At 35.5% G+C, this 24,859-nt stretch overlaps 1 protein-coding gene across 1 annotated transcript; it reads right to left on the reverse strand.

Moving 5' to 3' along the window:
- Nucleotides 1–1,814: 1,814 nt before the first annotated feature.
- On the reverse strand, nt 1,815–24,476 carry LOC128997531 (sensory neuron membrane protein 1-like). Its single transcript, XM_054423171.1, is given in 11 exon segments — nt 1,815–1,920; nt 3,741–3,874; nt 4,382–4,507; nt 4,992–5,110; nt 6,513–6,679; nt 9,978–10,192; nt 14,718–14,972; nt 15,580–15,727; nt 16,358–16,515; nt 17,214–17,330; nt 24,429–24,476. Coding segments are annotated over 11 exon segments (1,593 nt in total).
- Between the last annotated feature and the right edge of the window lie 383 nt (nt 24,477–24,859).

Raw genomic sequence — 24,859 nt, forward strand, 5'->3', positions numbered from 1 at the left:
CTATCCTTACATTATAATTTCCTTCTTACTCCAGGCGGGCTACCGTTGCGGAGGTAGCGTATCACAATCACTGAATAATGTTTTAAATTGTTGTTATGCTTAGTAACTTTGGGGATTTTTTCCACGCTGTATATATGCTGAATATTACCAGAGCAATTTTGTAAATTTATATATTTTGAAACGATTTTTCAAAAGCATTGTCTCTTTATTGATTGATGTAGACCTATTCATTTTATTAGTTACACTACATTAAATGGTTTATCATATTTTTTCGAATTAAAATAAGATTTTCCTTGTAAATTTATAAAACTTTTATTGCTTAAGTTTAAATGGAAATTATGAAGAATTAAAATGATAATGAACTTTGTTTATTGAAATTTCTAGAAAACATTATTTTAGCTGAGTAGTTCACATCGACGGCGAGAGGAGGCAGCACTTGACGATCAACCCAAAGTCGGTAATGTAGTTCGGTATAGATGATCGATAAAGTAGACTATAGTCATATTGTAAACAAGATCGGTAAACTAGATTCAGAACCTGCACACACAGAAGTTATTTGGTTCATGGTAAAAGACAACTCACTATCGGCTATTTGACTAATTATTTATGGTCTGCAAACAAAAACAGTTAGGTTTTTACTGGTAAGTGTAATCAAAAACTAGCATCACAAATAATTGATGAACATTATCATTTCATGTTAAATAAGCCAAGTACTATTGATTTTTAGATTTTGGTGTTATTACTTGTTTGTTGCTTGTTTGATGTTTAAACTTGTCCTTCACAAGAATTTAAGGATTTTGGACTGCGTTTTCATCTTTTTTATTTCACTGGCTTTGAAAAAATAACTGTAAGTTCTGTAAGACATATTCATTTATTAAAACTGTCTAAACTGTTCTTGCTCACTTGTGTATCTCAGGTGGATAATTTCAAATCTCTTCAATCCAGCTTGTCGTCTTGTTACATGATGCCATAACGCATCTAAGTAAAAAATTGCAAAGCTTTCCATTCACTGTCAAAAAGGTCAAAACAATGTACACACGGTGAAATAGAGTGATTCATGATTGGATACTGAATAAATATAGAAGCAAATTGATGAAAGGCATTTACAAACAGGCAATCACGACATTATTGTTTAAAATAGTGCGTTTTGACAACATTTATTTGTTTCGTTCAATAGTGGAGTATAAGGATTGTAAGTAGCTACCGGAGGTTGAAAGGTATATATTGGGAGAAAGTGGAACAACCACCTGATTACCTTCTCAGAAAATGAGTAAATTTAAAGGTACACCGTTAAAGTGATTACTGTGTATTCTTTTAGTTTTCAATGACTCATACAGGCTGCTCTAGGACGCCATCTTCAGCCTGGTTAGGTAGAAGGTTTGGCAGGTTCTAAGTGTATCATGAAGTATTTTAAGAGTGTGCGAAAACACGTGGTCCTGTGGGCACAGTCCCGATCCCTTTTGGTGGTTTTTGCTGTTGCTATTGTGGTAGTCGCTACCACTTTTCTAGTGTAAACTAAAGGAATATAATTAAAAACAAACATATATTGTAATTATTTAATAAATTTTGAGCAAGTATATGTATATGTAACATTCATGTCAAAAATAATCAATATAGCATATATTGAATACTTTTATGTGTGTTTACATTTTAAAACCAGTTCAAACAGTAACAGTGGCACTTTATTTATATCGATTATAGTGCATTAGTTTTGTTCATGTTTAGTTTATAACGTACAATCTTTTAAATACATATATTTCATTCGAGAAACATGTCCAGGCACGTGCGTCTTTATGGTGTCGTTTATAATGACGTCAAAACCTGTCAGAAGACGCTGAGTTTACGTCAGTTACTTGGGCGTTGTGAGATTGAGTCTTAGGTTCCATGCGAGTCACTGTGATAGCGTTCTTCTGTATCTTCCTGAAAATGTGGTCAATATTAGTTTATTTTATCTTTATGTAAAGAAAATACAAATATTTAAATACATACGAGAATAGTGCGGAATCTCACTATTGATATATACTTACTAGGATTGCTTTCAGAACATTGAAAGCCAGTTGAGCGGAGCAATCATGTTTCACGGGTTTTAAAGTAATAAATGAATAAATGTTTATAGATATACAAAATACAAATGTTCCCACACTCTGCACTGCTAACCTATACTACTTCTTTCACCACTTACTACGTCGGCAACCTGTTTCCCTCCCTTCCCATAGCATTTTAGGATTGCCGATACGGATACATTAATCTAACTGCCACAAAGGGTTCCCACACTCAGCACCTTTAGCCTTTACTACTTCCTCCATCGCTTCCTAAGTCCTGTTTCCCTTCTTTACCATAGTATTTTAGTATTTTAGATACGTTAATCTAACTGCCCCAAAGCGTTCCCACACTCCGCACTCCTAGCCTTTACTAATTCCTTCACTAACCCCTACGTCATGGACCTGTTTCTCTTCCTTCCAATAGCATTTTAAAACGTTTTTATTAGCTCGCTTTCTTGTCAAGTACAAATTTTGAAATCAATTTCATACTAACTTCCCGACGAGCTAGAGACTTGAAACTTGAAACATAGCTCACAAATTGAAGACAATGCAATATTATATCATTTAATTTTCATATTTGCCTTGGGCTACGCCCCATGGGCTTGTTTTTATTAAATCGCTTTCTTGCAAATTTTGATACTTCCCGATGTGCTAGAGACTTGAAATTTGAAACATAGCTCATAAATGTATGACAATACAATATTATATAATTTAATTTTCATATTTCCCTTGGACTACGCCCCATGGGCTTGTTTTTATTAGCTCGCTTTCCTACAAATTTTTATATCAATTTCAAACGAAGTTCCCGATGAGCTAGAGATTTGAAACTTGAAACATAGCTCACAAATGGATGACAATGCAATATTATATCATTTAATTTTCATATTTCTCTTGGGCTACGCCCCTTTGGCTTCCAAATGTTCCATGTTTACATTTTAAAATAATGGAAACATATCAATTAATTTAAGTCACCTGTAAATACTTAAATTTGACAGTTAGAAGAGCAGAGGTTAAGAGGTACAGGATCTGCTCCCGAGATATTCTAAAAATATAAAACAATCATTTCAAAGTAAAGATAAAACATCTGATTACAGGTAATAAGGTTTTGGGGTTTGCTTATGTATTAAGAGGCTATATAAATTGGATTTAACATATTTACACATTAAAGACTAAAAACTAGAAAATAAATTATAAATAAAAATGCTTTTTAAAAATGCCACGTTTTTAAACGCACTAAAAAATTTTGAGAGAATAAATACTTGTAAGATTTAAAACCAAAAACGTGGGGCGCATGCAATAGATCATAATAGTTCAATAGGTGTTAAGTTAATTGTAAATCAGCATGCGCCCCACGTTTTTCGTTTTAAATCTTACAAGTATTTATTCTCTCAAAATTTTTTAGTGCGTTTAAAAACGTGGCATTTTTAAAAAGCATTTTTATTTATAATTTATTAATAGTTTAGATACATTAATCTAACTTCCCTTAAAGCGTTTCCACACTCTGCACTGCTAGCCTTTACTACTTCCTTATAATTGAAATGATCTAAGACACCCAACAATGCTTTCATGATTTCACTGACTATTAAGGGAATCCACCAAACCCAAACTGTGTAATACTAGAGGTTACATAAGTTAGTTTACTGTGGTATATAGTTACTATGGTAATGACGTTATATAGTATGGTTAGATGACGTTTACCTGGCAACCAATCCTATGACCACCAAAACAACTCCTAAAACCATAACGAACCATCGACCTCTGTTGACCATGGACATTGGGCGAAACAAATTGTCTTGGAGAATATCTGTGAATGTGCTGTTGAGATCTACGCTCTAAAAATAAATTGAGAGTCTTTTAATTATTTGGGTTAAGAAGAATGGGAAGCAATATTAGACTTATTGTTATATTGTAAATTCGTTAGCTTTGGTTAACGGCTATGTCATAATAGGCCAAACACATATTCACCAACGCTTTGACCTTGATAAAGTGCCTTCTTCAAAGGTTGACTTGAACTCCGTATAGTTGACGAATCAAGTTCAACCAATCTAGTTCGTTGACACAGTCGTCGCCCGAAGGCACTAAATATAGTTTGCGACATTGGAAACCTATCCAGGAGAATTAGATTAATCCTCACCAATTTGAAGGATGCAAGAATTGTAGATAGTTAAACCTCAGTAAAATGTTTTTAAATATACAACATTTTACTATTAACTCATGGAGGTACAGTACTACTAAGCTGAATGTTAGAATGTATGTACTGTGGTTAAATTGATGGCAAAGTGCCTATCACGTTGATGTTTCAAAATCAAGAATTTACGAGTTTCAATAAAATTAATCACCTCTTCAACCCAAAACACCGGGAGAAATGAGTTAGGTAAGTTTGCCATGATCTTGACTTTTTTGACGGGGTGAAGTTGAATGTTGAATTGAAGTCTCTTCCTTGCTGACAGCGGGGACCCGGTGATCTACAATCGAAATAATTGTTTTAGTTATAGGCTTGATACCTGTGACCTATTTACCTTAGCTGTTGTTAAGCTTGGCAAAGAAAAGTAGCCTACATGATCATTCGTTTAAAAATTTCAAATAAAATACTTGCATGAAACATTGCTATACAAATATTTTAAAATGCAAAACTCTGGCGTATTTTGTTGAATGGATGCTTTTGGAGACACAATAGAGGAAACTCTTGGGTACGAGTCTTATTTCCAGCAATAAACTTTTAAGATAAAATAAGTCATCTTGTAGTCCACTTCAAGATCCTCTAAAATATCTGATCAGCTCAAATCTACGGGTAAGGCCCGTGAAAACAGCTTACACCATAAGAATGTGCGTGTTACCAACAAGATAAAACTTGTTGTGGACTATTTAACTATTTAATTAGATTTTACATGCCTAAGATATACGTGTTTTCAAAATCTTCAATGAATGTTCATTTATAGTTATTCTTACCGGTTCAAATACTAGCACAATCTGATGTTTTTCTTTGTCCGGAGAAACTCCTATAACAGTCTCTCTGTAGCTGGGATCCGCCTCATACATGTGAGGAAGTGTCACTATGATGGTGGACTCTGTTAACAAAATACAAATATAGATAATTCAAACATATATCCGTTAAATATATATATATATGATTAGGGGCATAAGGAGACTTAAGGACTCTTGAGCCTTTTTGGAGCCTATGCGTTCATAGTATGTATTCAGAAAAACAAGATGTTAGCGGACATATACAATAATCTTCTGGTTAACTAATTGTAACAAGTACAGGGATGGGAGCGCGCGACATAGTTGTCATGGATATGTAGTCCGTCGACCAACCAACCGAAGCAACTTAACATATTGTGTTGTATCATATCAAACAACTTATAGATATCCATGGTAACTAACGCCATATTTTTCATAATCTTTAAAGCATAAATGATAAAACGATTAAAATCAAAGTAAATAGAACCAGTTATGAACTAATATGTGGTTTTCTGTCTAGAAATAAGAAGACTGTGGCAACTCTCGGTTCAGAGAAAACGAAGTAAAACTCTGTGGCTACTCTAAACCTCATCTTTGGACCTTAAGATCTAACCCTATTGGGATTTTACCAATCGGCAGGAGAATTAACCAAAAGATAAGTACATTTGTGTAATATCATAGCAGTTTACGTATGTAACTGAAAGACAATTTGACCAGTCGTTGATTCACAAAATATACTATTTGTCAGTTATTGGGACAGTTTAAACTATGTTCTTGTTAAAGATTTATTTCCGGTAACTGGCGATTTGAGTGACTTCCCAAAAACAAAAGCAGCTTCAAATTGAAAAGTCGTGCGTTTGTCAGTCACCTAGAACTGGTGTCTCTTTGTTAATATAATATAGTTTTATTATGCGTTTTACATGTTTTGATGCAATAATTCCTACATAAAAAGTATAGGCTACTAATCATTGTGTTATCGTTCTGGCTATGCCAATTTCATTTTCAGATGGACTAACTCAAAGAGCAGGCTGTGAACTCCCAGATCAGAGAAACATAACGAAGAAGAGAACAGAAGATAGTAAGTGGTCCATAATGGATGGCAAGCAGTTAAGAAGCCATTGACAATTTACACGCCGCTGTATAAAACTATACTTTTTCATCTACACTGTGTACTCTGAACTACAGCTCTTGTACTCTGACACACAGTGCTGCACAATCCGCATTGTACGGGATTACAAACATTGTATTTAAACGCTGTCTGTATAGTGTTGATAATATTTTATCTTTTTCAATTCGTGTTTTGTATTAGTTATTATACCTCCTGGCAATATCTGGTATATGTACTAATGTTATTACATTTTAGCATTGACTATTTAGGTTCCGCTCTCGCTGAAAACATGACTACTTCAGATTTTGAATCGTTTAATCAGAGATGAAACATGATCACAATATCCCTTTGAAAATCAAACACTAGACTTTGATGAACAAATCTGTGGGTGGTGTTCTTACCTACGCACTCAGTTAGATCCAAAACGCCCTTCTTGAGACAAGTATCTGGTGAAGGACAGAAACACTTCTCATCAGGATTGGTTGACATATCTCCTAATGTGGCTGAGTACAGAGAGGCTGATATACCTTGGTACTCTGTGTCCTCGACGTACTTGGCAGGCAGTGACCTACAACATACAGCCTTTACACTTATTATAAGAAAAAATCCAGCTGGTATGATATTTACTAATACAAAGCCGCGGCGAGACAAAAGTGGCCCGTGAGCTGTTTGCACCAATTCACTAATTCACTAATGCAGAATCTGCAAAATGTTTATGTTTGCGTTTAATCGTTTTTTATTGCTGGTATTGCCATGGTAATAGGCAGGTGGTGTAACCACAGACTATTGTCTGTGGCATACACCAACGCGGGCTTTCTTCTTGAGGAAGCTGTTGAAAAAAATGACTTAACCTGCAATTTAACGTTAAAATATAAATTATAATAATTCACAGACACGCCAGCAGTTTTGTAAGTATTAGTCGAGGCATTGGCCATGGTCAACATCTATTTAACAAGACTATCAGTAAGACTACAAGATTGCGCCCCTCATCCTACACTCATCTCCAATCATACTTGGCAAGGGAATACGGCAGTGAAATACAGATTTTTTTTTCAAATAGGCTAAGTGATTTTTAAAATTTTGTCTATTATAAGCCTATTTTAAAGATACAAAAAAATTGATCTATAACTCAACAATAAGTATCACCATGGTTACACTACCAAGTGTAGCCTGCGATTCCCGCTAATCAGCTTTTAACATTTTTAACTACTAAATTTGATATATCTTCAAAAAGGTTTATTTTACATGATTCAAATTTTTACCGAGTGTTAAGAATGTTATTATCTAAGTAAATACTGTAGGTAGAATTGTAAATTTGCGTCTATTCTAAAGGGGAAAAAGATAATTTTATTTCCACAGAAAACCAATTTCTTTTTTTTAATTACAAAATGACCCATAAAAAGGTAATAAATCAAGATACTGTTATAATTCTTCCTAAATATTTAGAGGGCATTATTTCCTGCAAACTGATGGTTTAATGATTAAAATCCAATAATTAGAACAACAAGTTATATCAAATTTAGTTAATTACCTAAAAAACACACAAAATATTAGGGTGTACTTAACGAAAAAATTTACTTTTAAATATGTTTATACCTATTCTTATGCCTATAAAACACATGGTATAAGTTTGAAAGAACTAGTGATAATGTTAAGGAAGTTAGCATTTTCACTGCCATATCTCAATACCTACCTTCGTATGGTCTCCAATTCAGTTAAAAGTATTTAAAAGAGTATTAACAAGTGAATAATAAACCATATGTATTTAAATACTCGTATTATCGATCCGAATAGAAGTTGCCGTGTTGTGAGGTGGATGAAAATTAATTTTAATCAGTTAAATGTAATGAGATAGTAAAATCCGAGAAGGACATACCTTTACCCACTACCTAACTCACCTGCAGAGGTCCGGTGAGAAAAATACGATGTCCTCCTGAGGATCCATGAGTGGTGGGAACACCGTGGAGTCCGTACCGTCCAGTTTGTTACACTCAGGTCCATCTCACACGTATTGCTGAGGTTCATGGTTGTACAGCGTAACTTTACCCACTACCTAACTCACCTGCAGAGGTCCGGTGAGAAAAATACGATGTCCTCCTGAGGATCCATGAGTGGTGGGAACACCGTGGAGTCCGTACCGTCCAGTTTGTTACACTCAGGTCCATCTCACACGTATTGCTGAGGTTCAAGGTTGTACAGCGTCACTTTACCCACTACCTAACTCACCTGCAGAGGTCCGGTGAGAAAGATACGATGTCCTCCTGAGGATCCATGAGTGGTGGGAACACCGTGGAGTCCGTACCGTCCAGCTTGTTACACTCAGGTCCATCTCACACGTATTGCTGAGGTTCAAGGTTGTACAGCGTCACTTTACCCACTACCTAACTCACCTGCAGAGGTCCGGTGAGAAAGATACGATGTCCTCCTGAGGATCCATGAGTGGTGGGAACACCGTGGAGTCCGTACCGTCCAGTTTGTTACACTCAGGTCCATCCCACACGTATTGCTGAGGTTCATGGTTGTACAGCGTAACTTTACCCACTACCTAACTCACCTGCAGAGGTCCGGTGAGAAAGATACGATGTCCTCCTGAGGATCCATGAGTGGTGGGAACACCGTGGAGTCCGTACCGTCCAGCTTGTTACACTCAGGTCCATCCCACACGTATTGCTGAGGTTCATGGTTGTACAGCGTAACTTTACCCACTACCTAACTCACCTGCAGAGGTCCGGTGAGAAAGATACGATGTCCTCCTGAGGATCCATGAGTGGTGGGAACACCGTGGAGTCCGTACCGTCCAGCTTGTTACACTCAGGTCCATCCCACACGTATTGCTGAGGTTCAAGGTTGTACAGCGTCACTTTACCCACTACCTAACTCACCTGCAGAGGTCCGGTGAGAAAGATACGATGTCCTCCTGAGGATCCATGAGTGGTGGGAACACCGTGGAGTCCGTACCGTCCAGCTTGTTACACTCAGGTCCATCCCACACGTATTGCTGAGGTTCATGGTTGTACAGCGTAACTTTACCCACTACCTAACTCACCTGCAGAGGTCCGGTGAGAAAGATACGATGTCCTCCTGAGGATCCATGAGTGGTGGGAACACCGTGGAGTCCGTACCGTCCAGTTTGTTACACTCAGGTCCATCTCACACGTATTGCTGAGGTTCATGGTTGTACAGCGTAACTTTACCCACTACCTAACTCACCTGCAGAGGTCCGGTGAGAAAGATACGATGTCCTCCTGAGGATCCATGAGTGGTGGGAACACCGTGGAGTCCGTACCGTCCAGCTTGTTACACTCAGGTCCATCCCACACGTATTGCTGAGGTTCAAGGTTGTACAGCGTCACTTTACCTACTACCTAACTCACCTGCAGAGGTCCGGTGAGAAAGATACGATGTCCTCCTGAGGATCCATGAGTGGTGGGAACACCGTGGAGTCCGTACCGTCCAGTTTGTTACACTCAGGTCCATCCCACACGTATTGCTGAGGTTCATGGTTGTACAGCGTAACTTTACCTACTACCTAACTCACCTGCAGAGGTCCGGTGAGAAAGATACGATGTCCTCCTGAGGATTCATGAGGGGTGGGAACACCGTGGAGTCCGTACCGTCCAGCTTGTTACACTCAGGTCCATCCCACACGTATTGCTGAGGTTCATGGTTGTACAGCGTAACTTTACCTACTACCTAACTCACCTGCAGAGGTCCGGTGAGAAAGATACGATGTCCTCCTGAGGATTCATGAGGGGTGGGAACACCGTGGAGTCCGTACCGTCCAGTTTGTTACACTCAGGTCCATCCCACACGTATTGCTGAGGTTCATGGTTGTACAGCGTAACTTTACCTACTACCTAACTCACCTGCAGAGGTCCGGTGAGAAAGATACGATGTCCTCCTGAGGATTCATGAGGGGTGGGAACACCGTGGAGTCCGTACCGTCCAGTTTGTTACACTCAGGTCCATCCCACACGTATTGCTGAGGTTCATGGTTGTACAGCATCACTTTACCCACTTCTCGATGATCTTGAGTGCCTCGCTTGACGTTGAACCTACCTGCGTCCGGGGTGCCGTTTTTCTATAATCAAAATTCAATCAGGTGTATAAATATGAGTTTTTACTATTATACGTATAATTAGCAAGGTTGTCATCAGCTAGGTGAATAATTGTTATGGTTAAAAACTACCAAAACGTGTTCAAAACTCTAATCAGTTTCTTAGAGAAAGTTCATTACGAGTGTAGATTAAAAGTGAACAAATTATTTATATGTAACCACCCCAGTTGTGACAGTCGATATTCAACGTCGTGCGATAGCGCTGCTACGGCAAATTCATGGACTATCTAAGTGATCTGCGTTACCGACTACTGCATAGAAAATTTACTTGGATGAAACCATGCATGTCATTTGGTTCAAAATAGGCATTATATGGATGAAACATATAGTCTTTTTCTTATAGCATAATTATTCTTAAGGTACAAGCAAAATAATAAAGTATGTTTCCATTCGTTTTTGTAGTGGAAATCGCTTTATTTGTTATTATTTATCATTTAACCAACTAAGACTAGTTTCATAATTTTTTTTTTGACAAGTATTTTATTTACAATATGTTCTATACTGGAACAATAAGTAAATGTCACGATAATTTAACATGATTTAATTACACTCCAGTGAGTGCATTAACTTACAAAACAAAACTTTATAAAAAAAAATTACACTATAAATTGGAAGATCGATTGGGGGTATTCTTCTGACCCTATAAGTATCTTTGTTATTATTATTGTCAATTAAATATTACCATCTATTTATTAAATATTTATTTCCTCTGGTATCGAATCCAAAGAGAAAAACACTTTTGCGATATCCACCCTAAAATATTGTATAGCTATTTTATGTTTTGAAGGTCAAAAATAGGAAAAACCATTTTTACCCCATAAAACTCGCCATATAACCCCGTTCCTATAGTCCAATCATGCTGGTTCGGGGACTTCTTTGAATAAGGGTAAGTTTACTCGTTTGTACCAAATTTCATCAGAATCGGATAACTTTTGCTTGAGTTAATGTGCAAACGGATATATACATGCGCTTTAAATGATATACAGGGTGATTTATATAAGTGTGCCAGCCGTTTTATTCGAAAACCATAAGAGATATAAAAAAAAGTTAAACGGTAAGTGCCTAGGATTTTTCATTTAAAAAATCGTAGTCAAGTCGAAAAAAAATATTCTCGCCTCCATTTTTCCAATATGGCCGCCATCTTGGATTTTTCTTATGGAACACCCTGTATTTTATGATGTAATCCGGTAGAAAATATAATTTTAAGACAATTTTATTCTTGTGATTTTTTTTTTTCATAAACCTAACCGTTTCAAAGATAATAATGGTTTAAGTTAAAGTGAATGGTTTAAGTGAAATTTCCAATAGTTTTCGAATAAAACAGCTGGCATGCTTGCTTATTAGGCCTTTATTGAAACTTTTTCTCATGCCAAAATTTCAAAACTTAAACCATTATTATCTTTGAAACGGTTAGGTTTATGAAAAAAATCACAAAGATAAAATCGTCTTAAAATTACATTTTCTACCGGAATACATAATAAAATACAGGGTGTTCCATAAGAAAAATCAATGTCCATATTGGAAAAATGGCGGCTAAAATATTTTTTTCGACTTGACTACAATTTTTTAAATAAAAAATCCAAGGCACTTACCATTTAACTTTTTTTTTTATCACCCTGTATGAATTTGAACTGATGGTGTGTTTGGCTTCTGGGGCATCAAAACAAAAATTAAATCGGTCCCGGGTCCAAGTCTTACCATAAGACCTACGGTAATAACATATTCCATATATGGGAAATGCACTAAAAGAATGAAACACTTTCGGCTGGAATCAACGGTCAAGTTAACTCTAACAGGAATGACTAGGTGTCTTATAAATAGCTTCTGTCTGAAACATACAACATAAGGATTATGTCGATATTTCAGTTTTTATATTTCAACCGATAAAACCTTGGTAAATACGTAATCGGCATAATATACGAGTGATAAACAAACCATTGATAAAAAACAATTCAAAAATTCCTCTCAAATGTTTCTAGTTGCATGTCAAATAAACGATTTCTGAACAAAGAAATCACATCTTTGCTCAAGACAAGAGCACTGACTGGTGTTTATAATTCATAATCCTTGTTATTTCTTATCTTGACTTTATTGACCATTCGCACATTTATTTTTATTTTCAGTACTTTGCCATTTGATCTCTTGGCTTGAACTTACAAATGTCCAGACAGATAAAACATCAAACCAATCCACTTAATGTGTTTTAGATCAGATGCCTTTTTATTTATGGGAGGTTATGTTAGGCTTTTTATGTTACATTGCATCGATTAAATAAAACAAAGCAAACAAAATAACAAAGTAGTTCAGTTCAGGGCATATTGCACGTGAAATATTCATTTTTTAATCAAACATACAAAATAGCGGTCCTTTTGATAACTATTCAATGCCGACAACTTTTTAACTGTCCACCACGAATATTAGGGTATAAACGGTATGGTTTACAAACAGCGGCAATGGTCCCTATGTCTATACTGTACTAATACCCATAACAACAGTTTTGGACTTTTTGACAGTTCCATTTAAATATTGCAAGAAATGTTTTCTTTTTGACCAGTAACATCATTTGTTTATGTTTATGGCCCATACAGTTCCTGTTCTAATACTCAAGACTTTTAATGATTGATTCATAACAAATAAAACAGTTTTTTTCTTGGTTGACCTAAGAAAATATTTACGGCACATCATCTGTTTATATTACTAACATGGTAGAGGTGTGATAGAAATATGTATTTATTTATCCATGTATAAATCCTTAAGTACCCATGAACTTTAGAGAAAACTAAAAGTCACAAACTTATAAACCATATACTTAAAATATTCGTCATGACGAGAAACTTTGCGCAAAAGTATCCATTATTTCACAAATTGCCCTTTTAAGGTTGTAATTCCTTTCTAAAGGGAACTTTCCATATACTTAATGTTAAAAATACCTCAGCTGTACTTATTTGTTTGTTATTCTTTCAATTTATTACCTTATTAAAATCAGGTGTGATTATTTGTTTGCATTACTGTATTCTGTTTTGTTTATTTTAGCTTAACTTAACCAATCAATAGTTTTAATAATACTTGTGAAGTCAAACGGGGTGAAGCCCGTGAGTCAGCTAGTTATTTTTTAAACGTCTTTTCATTAACTAGATGACATTTAACTATGTTTACAAACTTCAAATTTGAAACAACAACTTGACAGCTGAGTTTTGGTAAAACGTCGTCGACTGCATAACATCAACATTACCCATTATGTTTTTGAGTAAACAACAATCTATGAACTGCTCGAGATATGGCTTAGTCTGTGTTTGCTAGACTTATTGCCCCACTTTAAAAACTTACTTAACTAAAACTATCACTTCTAAATTAGTTGTGTACGACACTTGGTAAATCTCCGCAATAAACCTTCAAGAATTTATATTTTCTTGATAGTTTTTTTTTTCATAAAATTTCTTTAACTTGTTAGATTAAATCCCCATTGAAAAAAAAAAAAAAAAAAAAAAACATAAGACATACAATTTCGTGAGTTCCTAGGGTTACTGCTACACGAAAGGAGAGGGTGTTTTCTTACATTTTGTTAAGAGGATAGTATGAAGTCCATAAATTTTCAAATTTATATAAATATTTTAATAAAAACACAATTATAACCTTCCATGTAGCAGTAAACCGAAATACTGGTAAAGCCTAATATTATTTTTAAAAGGAAATAAATCTGACCTTATAAATCTGATCTTATATTATTTTTAAGGAAATTCGTTAGTGAAAATCCAATCAGACAAATGGAAATTCGCCCAATATGTAGGTTTGCTGCAACGGGAGTATATTTTATTTTGTAAGACACATGCCAAGAAATGGTGTGAGAAAGTGAGAAACACTCAACCGTGATCTATGACCCGACCTTAACGCCTGCAGTTTTTAAAATACTTTAAGCTCTACATTACTGTATGGTGCTTGCAGTACTAATGTATCAGGCGTTACAAATTTAGGTCCATTTCCGTTTATTGTAACAATCTCGTGCTATCTTGCTTGTGGTCTCAAGTTTATGAATCAGCGACTAGATTTTAACACACATATAATTGACTTTTACTATAGTCAGTGCCTTTATATATCTTCACTCGCACGCAAACTATAACTTCAAAATATTTCAGATCCAGTGATCTCTTTAACAAACTAACTGAGAAGCGAGTGTTTGAGACCCAATTGACGTGGGGCTAGTAAGGAATCACTTTATAAAAATCAATGTTCAATCAGAACTGTTAAAACACATGGGGAATGCCCTCTACATTGAACGAATTTAGGGCGAGGCTTTACTTAAAGCGCATAGACCAAATAGAAATATTGTATACAAAAGAATCACTGGGGGAGAATAGTTAAATAATATGAGTATTGGAATTGTAGTAGTCACCTACTAGTAATTCGTAATCATTTAAAGTCATACGCACGAGTATTAGCAAGTATCCACTTATCCACCATTTCAACATGTTTAATAAATGAATTTACTCACCACCCCAAACAAAGAGAAGCCGAAGACGTCGTCGCTGAACTGATGTAGGGCGGAGGCCTGGCCGCGGAGTACACTGCAGATAGCCGCGGGGGCGAACGCCGTGGACGTGCAGTTGATGGGGATGCCGCCGAACAAGAGGTCCCGGACCGAGGTGGTGACGAAGACAGTCTGCGGAGAGTCGAAGAGGTCGGAGAGAGCGTTGTTGACCACTCGGAGAGAGCCTGGCTTGCGTTTCTCCACGATATACACCAGGTTCTGAGGGCAAGATGGTGCATTTTCAATGTGTGGAGTCTACTGAATCTTCGAATGTTATCTCTATAAATAAATAAAACGATAGGGGGCGAAACCCTAAAGCAAATGACCTTTTTGTCTCTCCAATAGATTATAAGCTTTAAAATGACACATCATTCATGAAAATCTGTCAAGTAAGACGGCTGGGCAAGATATGTTTCAGAGAATACTCGTATTGTATTAAGTATATGGACTACATCTTAATGACGGTAATAGCTGTACTAGCTACTATCCCCGGCCCTGGTTGTTGGTATGAAATAGCAAATCATTTTAGGAGGTGGTCAATAACGATAAACATGTTTTTTCCTCAGAAATGGCAGAGTACGACGACAAATATACTGTAGTTGATAACGCGAGCACATACTGTCTTTTCAATCATCACCTATTTCTGGACCTTACCACGGTCGTTGAACTTAAGCTTGGGCCAAAAAGAGTCACAAGCCCTAATGATAAAATATACCAATTATTTGTCCATAATTGGCATATTTTATCATTAGGGCTTGTGACTTTTTTTGGCCCAAGAATTTTCGTTAATTCTGGGAAATGTTTTTGCCACAAAGGTATCACTTACCACTAACACCATATGGGGCACAACTACTATCTCGTCCATGGTTAGTTGGCCACTCCTCACCGGGTCAAAGTACCAGGTTGTCTTCATGTTGAAGGAAACTGTATCGTTTTCTTTGTGGTCCACTATGTTTGCCTTCTCCTTCCATTCACTGCAAATACGAGTATTTACCAAACTTTTAAAAAAGGTATTTTTATGGAATATTTTTTGAAGTACGCTTTATAATTGTTACAATTATGTACTATTTTTACTACATTTTAGTTGTAATATTTGTACAAATATCATGTGTCCGGCAATATTTAGTTTTAACTTAGCATTGCTGACTTCAGCGCATTGTATTGCAGGGTTGTCTGATATTAAATACGCAAGCAAGAAACTTATTGTTAGCGTAATGATAAAGCATAGCCTACTTAATTAAAAATAATTATTTCTTTGGATAAGCTGAAGACAACATTTAATTATATTAATATCATTTAAACGACAGTTTTTGTCTGCCAACCTTTTCTATACTGATGTCATCTACTTTATTCTCTAGTACACTTTTAAAACAATATTACGACTTCAGTCCATAATCAACTACCGTTTATCTTTTTGTATCAAATGTAAATACTTTGTAAAATACAGATTCATTTTTTATCAAACATTCAGTCATTATCAGAAAACTCACACTCAGCCGGGCATAAATAAATATATCAAACATGTTTTAGACTGAACTATACGTTTAAAATTTGTGTGTAATATAGTGTAATGTCAATGACTTGTAACTTTTCAGTTTTCTTACAAGAAAGCGAATGGTCCGATCTCCTCTACCACGGGCGTACTTCCGTTGTGGACCTCCAATGGGTTGGTGATGTTGAAGATGTAGACGTTGAAGTCTATGGCGATAGGAGCTTTCTCCCAGGCCTTCCTTATGTCAGTCTCGGGTCCTAGGTTGATGCTCTGGAACAGAACGTGTCACTTGTTGACATTTCATAAACTGGAAGGTACAAAACGGAAGCAGTTTAACAATGGTTTCACCCGCGTATTAAACTGGCTGTGTTTGTGGTAGACGGACTCTTATGGTCTTGTAGGCAAGGACTACTCAAGGCCTCAAGTGATTTCCAAATAATACGCTGGGAAGTGTATCTCTATATCGCCTATCTTTCTACACATGTTCTAGAATTCACGTCAAACAGGACTTTAAACCAGGATTCACAGCACAAATTGTGGATTTACTTAAGCTCATAATTATATTAATGTGTTTAGAAATAGACGAAAATAAATTGCAGTATTATTTTAAAAGTTATACGTACCTCCGAACTCTTCATGAGATCAATTTCCAAAGACCAACGCTCTCCTCTCTACCAACCTTAAGACCATTTAAGACCACCTTCTTAGGATTATTTTATAATTTCCGTTAGGCCTAAAGGAGATCTCTCAGGTTTCCTCCTAAACATAATTTAGTTGTGATTTCTGCTATTAACTTACTGTGATAAGCTGAATAGCAAAGGAAGATCTCTACTCATAAACTTAATTAACATCTTTGGTAGGGGTTACACAGCAACGAGCAGCTTCTTTGAAAAGTAGGTTGCTTAGAGAGGTTACACAAAGATTACTGGTGTTTGACCCTGAAACTATCTATATTGCTGTATACTTACCCCCGAAATTTTCCAGGAGATCAACTTCCAAAAGCCCCAAAACCCCCCGACCAGCCCCAAGGTGAAGATGATGACCCCGATGATAGTCAAAGTGCTATGCAGAGCCATCCTCGCCAACTTGTGAGACAGGTCACATAACGAGACTGATGTATTATTGACGTGTAATTGCGGCTCAGGGGGCGTCTTAGTTTGAAACTGCGTCCGGTAAATGTCCTTCTACAATATGCAAGACGTCGTCCCATTGGCCACTGTCCGGCTAGGGACGAGGACGAGCCAATAATTATGCATAACGCTCGCCTTGCGTAACTGCCTGCCTATTTCAACTGTCACGCGACTCTTTGGGTCATTGGGGCATTAGGTTTCCTGGTTATTATATAGGCAATTATAAATGTAGGCCTAATCGGTGTTATTGGATTGATAACAGTGTTTGATAGACAAAAGGTGGAAGTTAGTTTACCTTCTGACGTTAAATCTTAGGCAACAACATTTCGAATAATTAACAGAAATTTTTCAGATCACTGTCGACCTTAGTCACTAACAAGACTACAAGATCGTGCCACTCATCCTACACTCATCTCCATTCATACTTGGCTGAAAATACCTACTTTGTATGGTCGCCATTTAATAAGAAAGTATTTAAGTATTGGATCACTTAAAACATACCCCGTAGCAAAGCTCGGTCCCCAGGCACCTGATAATAATTCAAAATAAAATAAAGGTAGCTTTCAAGGTTGTGAAGAACAACATTTTGGAATTTAGCAAGTTACCCCTTGTGAAGTAGATTACCAAAGTCATCGTCATGGATGGTAAATTTCGTTTCCCTCTTGTAACATACAATTCGTTTTAGATTACCCAGAGACCAAATATACATTTTGTTCAAATTATTTGACTTATTAGTGTCTCTTAATAAACGATAATCGTAAAAATTCTCCAAAAACGATTTCGATGTACAAACCAACATGTTTTGATTTAGTTTGTATACCACACCGGTCCAATCATACGGGAATGGAGAAAAAATAAGGTAGAGGGGTGTCAAAAAACGTGTCAACCTTTTGTGCCAAGGTTCCTTGGATTTTTTTATGATCTGAATTAATTCTAAAAGAGAATTCATTTAGCATTTTGTATTTTAATCAATTCTCTTGATCCTTAGATTAGTTATAAATTCACCCTAATTTGTTCAAACGATTAAGTTGTTTTTTTTAAGCAAATATTTTTGCATATTGCAGGAAGTTAATATTACGTTTGCATTTTTACCTCCTCCCCATAAAAAAAATATTACGTTTGTTATGATGATTTGGTTGTTATGTTTTGGTTCGGTTGTAATGTTTTTTGCTAGTTGGAGTGGCAAAAATAAATAATCTATGAGCCAATGTTACACATATAAACTTAATAATTTTCTTTTATAATGTTTAAAGTTGAAAACTCAATTTTTCAACTAGTAATATTCGCTGAGTTAGCATGTTTTCTACGCTAGGGTTGTTTTCACTTACAAGCACGCTCCTTTAGAGTCTTCCTCCCAGTCCCCAAAATTCGCCTCATGAAAATAAAGCTATATAAAAAATTAAACTTTTAATTTTGTCATTGCATCATAATAAACTGAATAATACAAAACCTCTTATCTACCGGTTCTTGACAGTGAATTAAACATCATATATCAAGTTAAACAATCAAAAACAAATTGTATGTTAAGGATGTTGAGTTCAGTAAATATTAAATATGAGATGAGGTAGTAATACTTCTTAAACTGAAGTAGTAACTTTTACTCTAAACAAACAACGACAGCTCAACAATTTTTCACGTAAACCATAATTGTTTATTCTTCACTTGAATTATAGATTATTACTCTGAGATTATAGCAAAAACTCCAGTAGTACCACTGAAAGGGCTTAGTCCTGTTATAAATGACCGTAGAACATTATCCGTGCGGTATAAGAGCTGTCATGAACCGGCACTTAGCAGAATGACTTGTCATTTCGAATCATCATTCATTTATTCCTGATGTTCATTTTTTTTCTTGTGTGAACAAACTCGAACTTTCCTTAAACTCGTACTTTATCGTCATTATTATAGTAGTAAAAAAATTTAAAAAACGCCTTTTTACTTGTACAAACGTATTGTTTTACAAAAACAAAAATAATACGATGTGGAATTTTTACCACTTGACTGTTTGCGGGAGAAGAGTCAGATTAAAATGTAATTTATTTATTTACCTCTTTCACAGTTTCACAAAGATGTTTTCAGGTGTAAAGACAGTAACTGATCGAAGCAAATAACCACCATGTATGATAAGCTGTACTACTACATTTATAATGTACCATAAAACTGAAGAATGAGATGTAAAGATGAAGTGATTTTTAATTTTTTAATAAATAGCATGATTTTGAAAGAAGAAGTTTTTTAAGTAACCTGAGTGTACAATAGTAATACAATCAAATATGGTACAAAGCTTAACAAGATGCGTTAAACTATAAACAATTAATTGGAACTGCAATCTAAAAGGTGTTACAAAACGTTCAAATATAAAATATATTACTTATAAAAAGGAATGGGATGGAAAAAATCGGATTTAGTTTAATATTAGATTTGAAAGTATGAAACAGCTACCTTAAGATAGAATAGGTAACTTAAGTAGAATGAATACAGGTAATAATTACAATGAACCCAACGACAAAATAAGAGAGAACATGGGAACCTATTCAAGTTTCCTATTTTGGATCGATCCTGTCTCATTAGGTTTGAACTATTCACGTACGTGGATTATTTACTAAATAGCGGAACGTTTGTAGTTTTGATCGATGTGTGCTGGGGTGCTGGTTTACTTAATTAACATTAGATGTGCTAGACTTTCCATTATCTTATTGTAACTTCTCGTGTTTCGTAAAATATATTGAAAGTACATAATTTCAGTCACAGCATTGTTAGTTGTTTTAAAACTATAATTACCTTTTCTGTATTTAATTATTCTTTTAGGTTTGTTAAGCTTTGCAAAGAAATAGTCGATAGCGTATGACGCTAAAAAATGAACAGTTTTCTTTTCTCATTAGTGTCTTTTATCGACCAATAATGTAAAAAACTCAAAACGTTATATTTCAGTGCAACCACAATCCGACTTAACCAATCCTCCACAAAAGCATAGCTTACTTAGCCTACATCAGCATGTTGAGAGTGTTTGGTACCAGTGACTCGCCATATTTATATGTAACTCGTAACGAAATATCTATGGACGAATATTCTGTAAATTTTAGAGAATGTAAATAACGCAAGAATATAATTTAGTGTTGCAAGGTCACCTGGTAGAGATCTTACTATGTGTTTAACCATGTTGTATGTTTCATTGTCTAGGGTTATTCCCCGCAGGTAAAGTATGTGTTTCCGTTCAAGAGCAACATTACAAATCAAAACAGCTCGTTTTCACGCAGTTAATGTTATGACCACGAATACCAGAAAAATGCCAGCATGGATCATAAACATAAACAAATGACATTTTTGGCCAAAAATAAACATTATTAATCATTGCTAAAATGTAACTGCCAAAACATATGTTCAATGCTATTAGTATAGGATTCGGGCCAACAACGTCATTTGTTTATGTCTATGATCCATACCGGCATTTTTCTAGTATTTGTGTGTTATGACTTACAGCTGTACTGTTTGAACTATTAAAAGCCTACGAAGGGATCTGTTACATAGTTTCCCCTGTGGAAATTTACGGTTGATCTAAATCTACTTTACAACAGTGCCATGTACATTGTTTGAAGACAGAAGTGTTCTTTAAACACTCTTGTTTGTAATTAAAGTCTTTATATCTAGCTTGAGTGAAAAATACTCGGCAAATGTTTCTTTGTTTCCAATCGATGTTCCGGGAATTGCATTCGCTATTTTCGTTGAACTCTGATAATAGCACACTATGAGCCTACACATTAGAATGCAATGGTGACTTGGTGGCTTATATCATTGACTATGCTTATATTGAGATAATCCCATACGACTCATACGACTTATATGAGATAAACTATAGGTTTGAAAATTCACTACAAATTTAAAAAAAGGTGTATTTGAATACCCATAGTCACGCCAACATTGACTAATTTTAATCAACATCAATAGTATTTCACAACTCCGTAACACCTTTTAGTCCCTAAATAGGTTTTGACGATGTTGGCAGATATTGGTACAAGTTTTAGTGTATACATATTTTCTACTTTTTTAACAACAGAACATGTTTTAACATATATTGAGCCGAAAGAGTATCCTCTAAAAAAATATTTCGTGAGTAAAAAAGACTTAGTGCCAAAATTTCGATTATAGTTCGGCCGCTTAGAAAACGACCTGCGCGCTAATGCTAAACCAATGTTGGAGGAGGTCGCTTTCTAAGCGGCCGAACTATAAATACTTCATTTTCGTACGGTTTGTATATATAATACTTACATTGCATCCATACTATATTGGTTGTAAACAAACCAATTTTGGATATCCTTATTGCCTACTAAGTATAGTTGCAGCTTGATATTGTACTCTAGATAATTTGCTGATGACAATTCAAACTTAAAATCACACCACATTTTGAACTCTTCCCTCAATAAGTTATATCCTCTTTTAACTCCATACAAAACAAAAACTGGTTATGGATTTACTTTGAAATAGTTTTTAGATTGATTTCTTAATATATAAGAATATCTATACTAAAGGGCTTTAATCCAAATTTTTGTGCATGAAAATTCAACAGTTCTGAAACTCCTTATAATGAATGCGTATGCATCTTCCTTATAAACGGTATTATTCCTGAAATCAAACCTCTAGCAAACTACTCTAACTAACTCTCTCTCTTCTTTAGACGCCCGTAGGCTGCACCGGCGTCGTTTAGACCAAGGTAATTTAATACTAGATATGATAGACAGCACCTATTGTGTTCAACCGTTGGAAGCGGTTTAAAGACAGACGTTTAATTACTGGAGATGGATTGTTGGATAAAACTAACCGTTATCTCAATCGGGTTTGTTTGTAAACAGATACAATGTAGGGTAAAGTGGTGTTGAAGGTTACTAGAAATATCGAAGAGGGGTCGGGTTCTATTCCTGTCTTTTGATAGTATTGAAATTAGGGGTTGGTATAAATGAGCGAACTATTGGAAGCAATATGGAGCTAATGTGAAAAATAATCGTATATTACGTACCTAGTGCCGAAAATGAGCCCTAGGTAACTTCGTCTTGAACTATAAAACTATTTTGATCAGAAAACCCATTTTGGTCCGTGGTACGAACGCTATTTTTCACCACACTAAACCCTATTAACACTATTCACCACAATAATAATGCACACTGATAATCAATTTGAGGAATCAGCATAAATAATAATAAATAATTGCTAGGCAACGGTGACATAAAACAGTTCTATTGCAATGCTATGGATACCGATTGTTTATTAAATATGCATTCATGTTTTAAGAAAGTAAGCGGGCAGCTGATTTTGCGGCCCTAGGGATGTATAAACCTGCTCGGTCCCCAAATGACGATTACAGCTGGCATTGCCAGCAAAACGTAACTTTCAGCCATCAATTGACTTATGTAAAAACATCATAGTGTGGTGAAAATAGTTATTTTACCGTGGTAATAGACTAACTTGTGTGATAAAATGGACATAAGTTACCATGACCGTAATCATATTTTCTATGGCACATGTATTTTGTATGACCAATGATCAGTATGCCTCAATACTGAAACTTACATCATAAATACTAGCGTGTTCAGGATGACATGCCAGTTTACAAGATAAATTATCAATTGGCTTTCCACCGATCAATAGCTTCCCTATGTAAATTCTATGAAATGGTGTCATGTTTCAGTGATATTGAATTTGTATTGATTACAACTTTTGTAAATTAAAAATTCCTGAGAACACCAATGTGTCAGACATGTAGTACAGCGGTGTGCATTTTCAACATGGCGAATTCGTTACGTACCGATAGTGAACGTTGTTTGAATTATTTATGTCTGGTGAAACGCGCATTGGAATGGATAACCAAATGTTTTGAAGAACCGACTTGCTTTAGAAAGGTACAACTGTTGATATGGGAAATAAATTACAACCAAATATTGTACAACGATTTGGTTGTGTACTAAAACTTTATTACACACTCCTTTGATTTAAGATATCTTCCTAATCTAGTTCTTCCTGGCTTAGTTCTTACTCCGAGTGTAGTCCCAATTGTGAACCGACTTAAAAGATCTTGGTGTAATTTTTTTCGTTAAGTATTATTGTAGTTTTGCAGTTTTTTTTTAATTTTTATAATTTATAAAAATTTTGGCTCAAAGGTTGGAACAAATTTTAAAATAGGTGTATAAATTAGCCACAAATTTAACCTCACGAGTTTCCCCACACACGCATCAAAGTTGCTGTTTTCTTTCATTGTAAAATAATTGGACGTTAAATGGTATCACATAAATACCAATTGGTGGTTGCCACTTCAAATTATTTTCTTATTAGGACCGTCAGGACATTCCTTTATGAATGCTATAATATACGTGCATAATATTTTTAGACTGAATGCAGTTTAACTGAGTTCTTGATCCCGGGCGTCTTGTCTATGATAGTTAGGACAAAATTAAGCTGTTTTCTTAAGTACAGGAATATCAGTAAAAGGAAATACAGGCCCTAAGGACGTAATAATCACACAAAAGTTTGGTATAACTAAAATTCTTACAGTTATTGGGAAATATCAGTTTTGTAAAAGTAAATAGTCACTTATCATGCTGTGGCTTATATACGATGTTTACAGAATTACAGCACTGAGATTGTAAGTATAGTCAATTCCTCCTCGGGAAGACATTTGCATCAATCAACATGCTTGGAAAATAAATGCTCAGATTGAAGACATAAATGAGTAAATACACAATAAAAGCAGAACAGAATGTGTAAAGAGACATTTGCTTCCGATATCAAAGCCAGATAAATGATTTATATTCTCGACTGCAACTAAATAGTCATTTGACACAATTTCCATGCATAATCGACACCATCATAACCACACCGCCAACGCTATCTGTCATCTGTTGGCATCAGAATGCGCGCCGAGTGACCGCTGGATTTGTTAAGTAGTTGGAATACTGCCTGATCTAATAAAATTTGAATAATGAAGGGAATACAGCTGTAGTAGGGTTGGGAACGAATATTTAAGGTCACAAAAACTATTGGAATGGACCCAGATTATTTTAATTTAAAGTCGATACTTGACATGTTCAAAGTTGATTATATATTTATCTTCATTTCGCTGAATTTCAGCCTTATGATCGTGTCCGATCTGTCATTATGTCTGTTTAGTATTTCAAAATTTATTTCTTGGTGCTCTACTGCACACACTTACTCCATAATCCTGTCCAAATACCTCCCTTTCATGAGCACTAAAAACAAGCTGATGACATTCTACTCTAGCTAGAAGAGGATTGAGTTCAGCCCACTTGATTTCAGTATTTAGGGTGAGTCATAACCTCCTTTTGCTCTCTTCTTTTTTACCATTTTAATTTTTGCCAATGTTTATACTTTTCATCTCGCATTATAAAACAATGTCCCATCTACCACCAGCATTATTTTTCGTTTATAGTCATGGCCATGTTTTTATATCTTTGAGTGTTTGGCCTATTGCAAGATCA

The sequence above is a fragment of the Macrosteles quadrilineatus genome, unplaced genomic scaffold (genome assembly GCF_028750875.1).
Source record: "Macrosteles quadrilineatus isolate MER2022 unplaced genomic scaffold, UCM_ALF_1.0 Scaffold_6__1_contigs__length_79288215, whole genome shotgun sequence".
NCBI lineage: Eukaryota > Metazoa > Arthropoda > Insecta > Hemiptera > Cicadellidae > Macrosteles > Macrosteles quadrilineatus.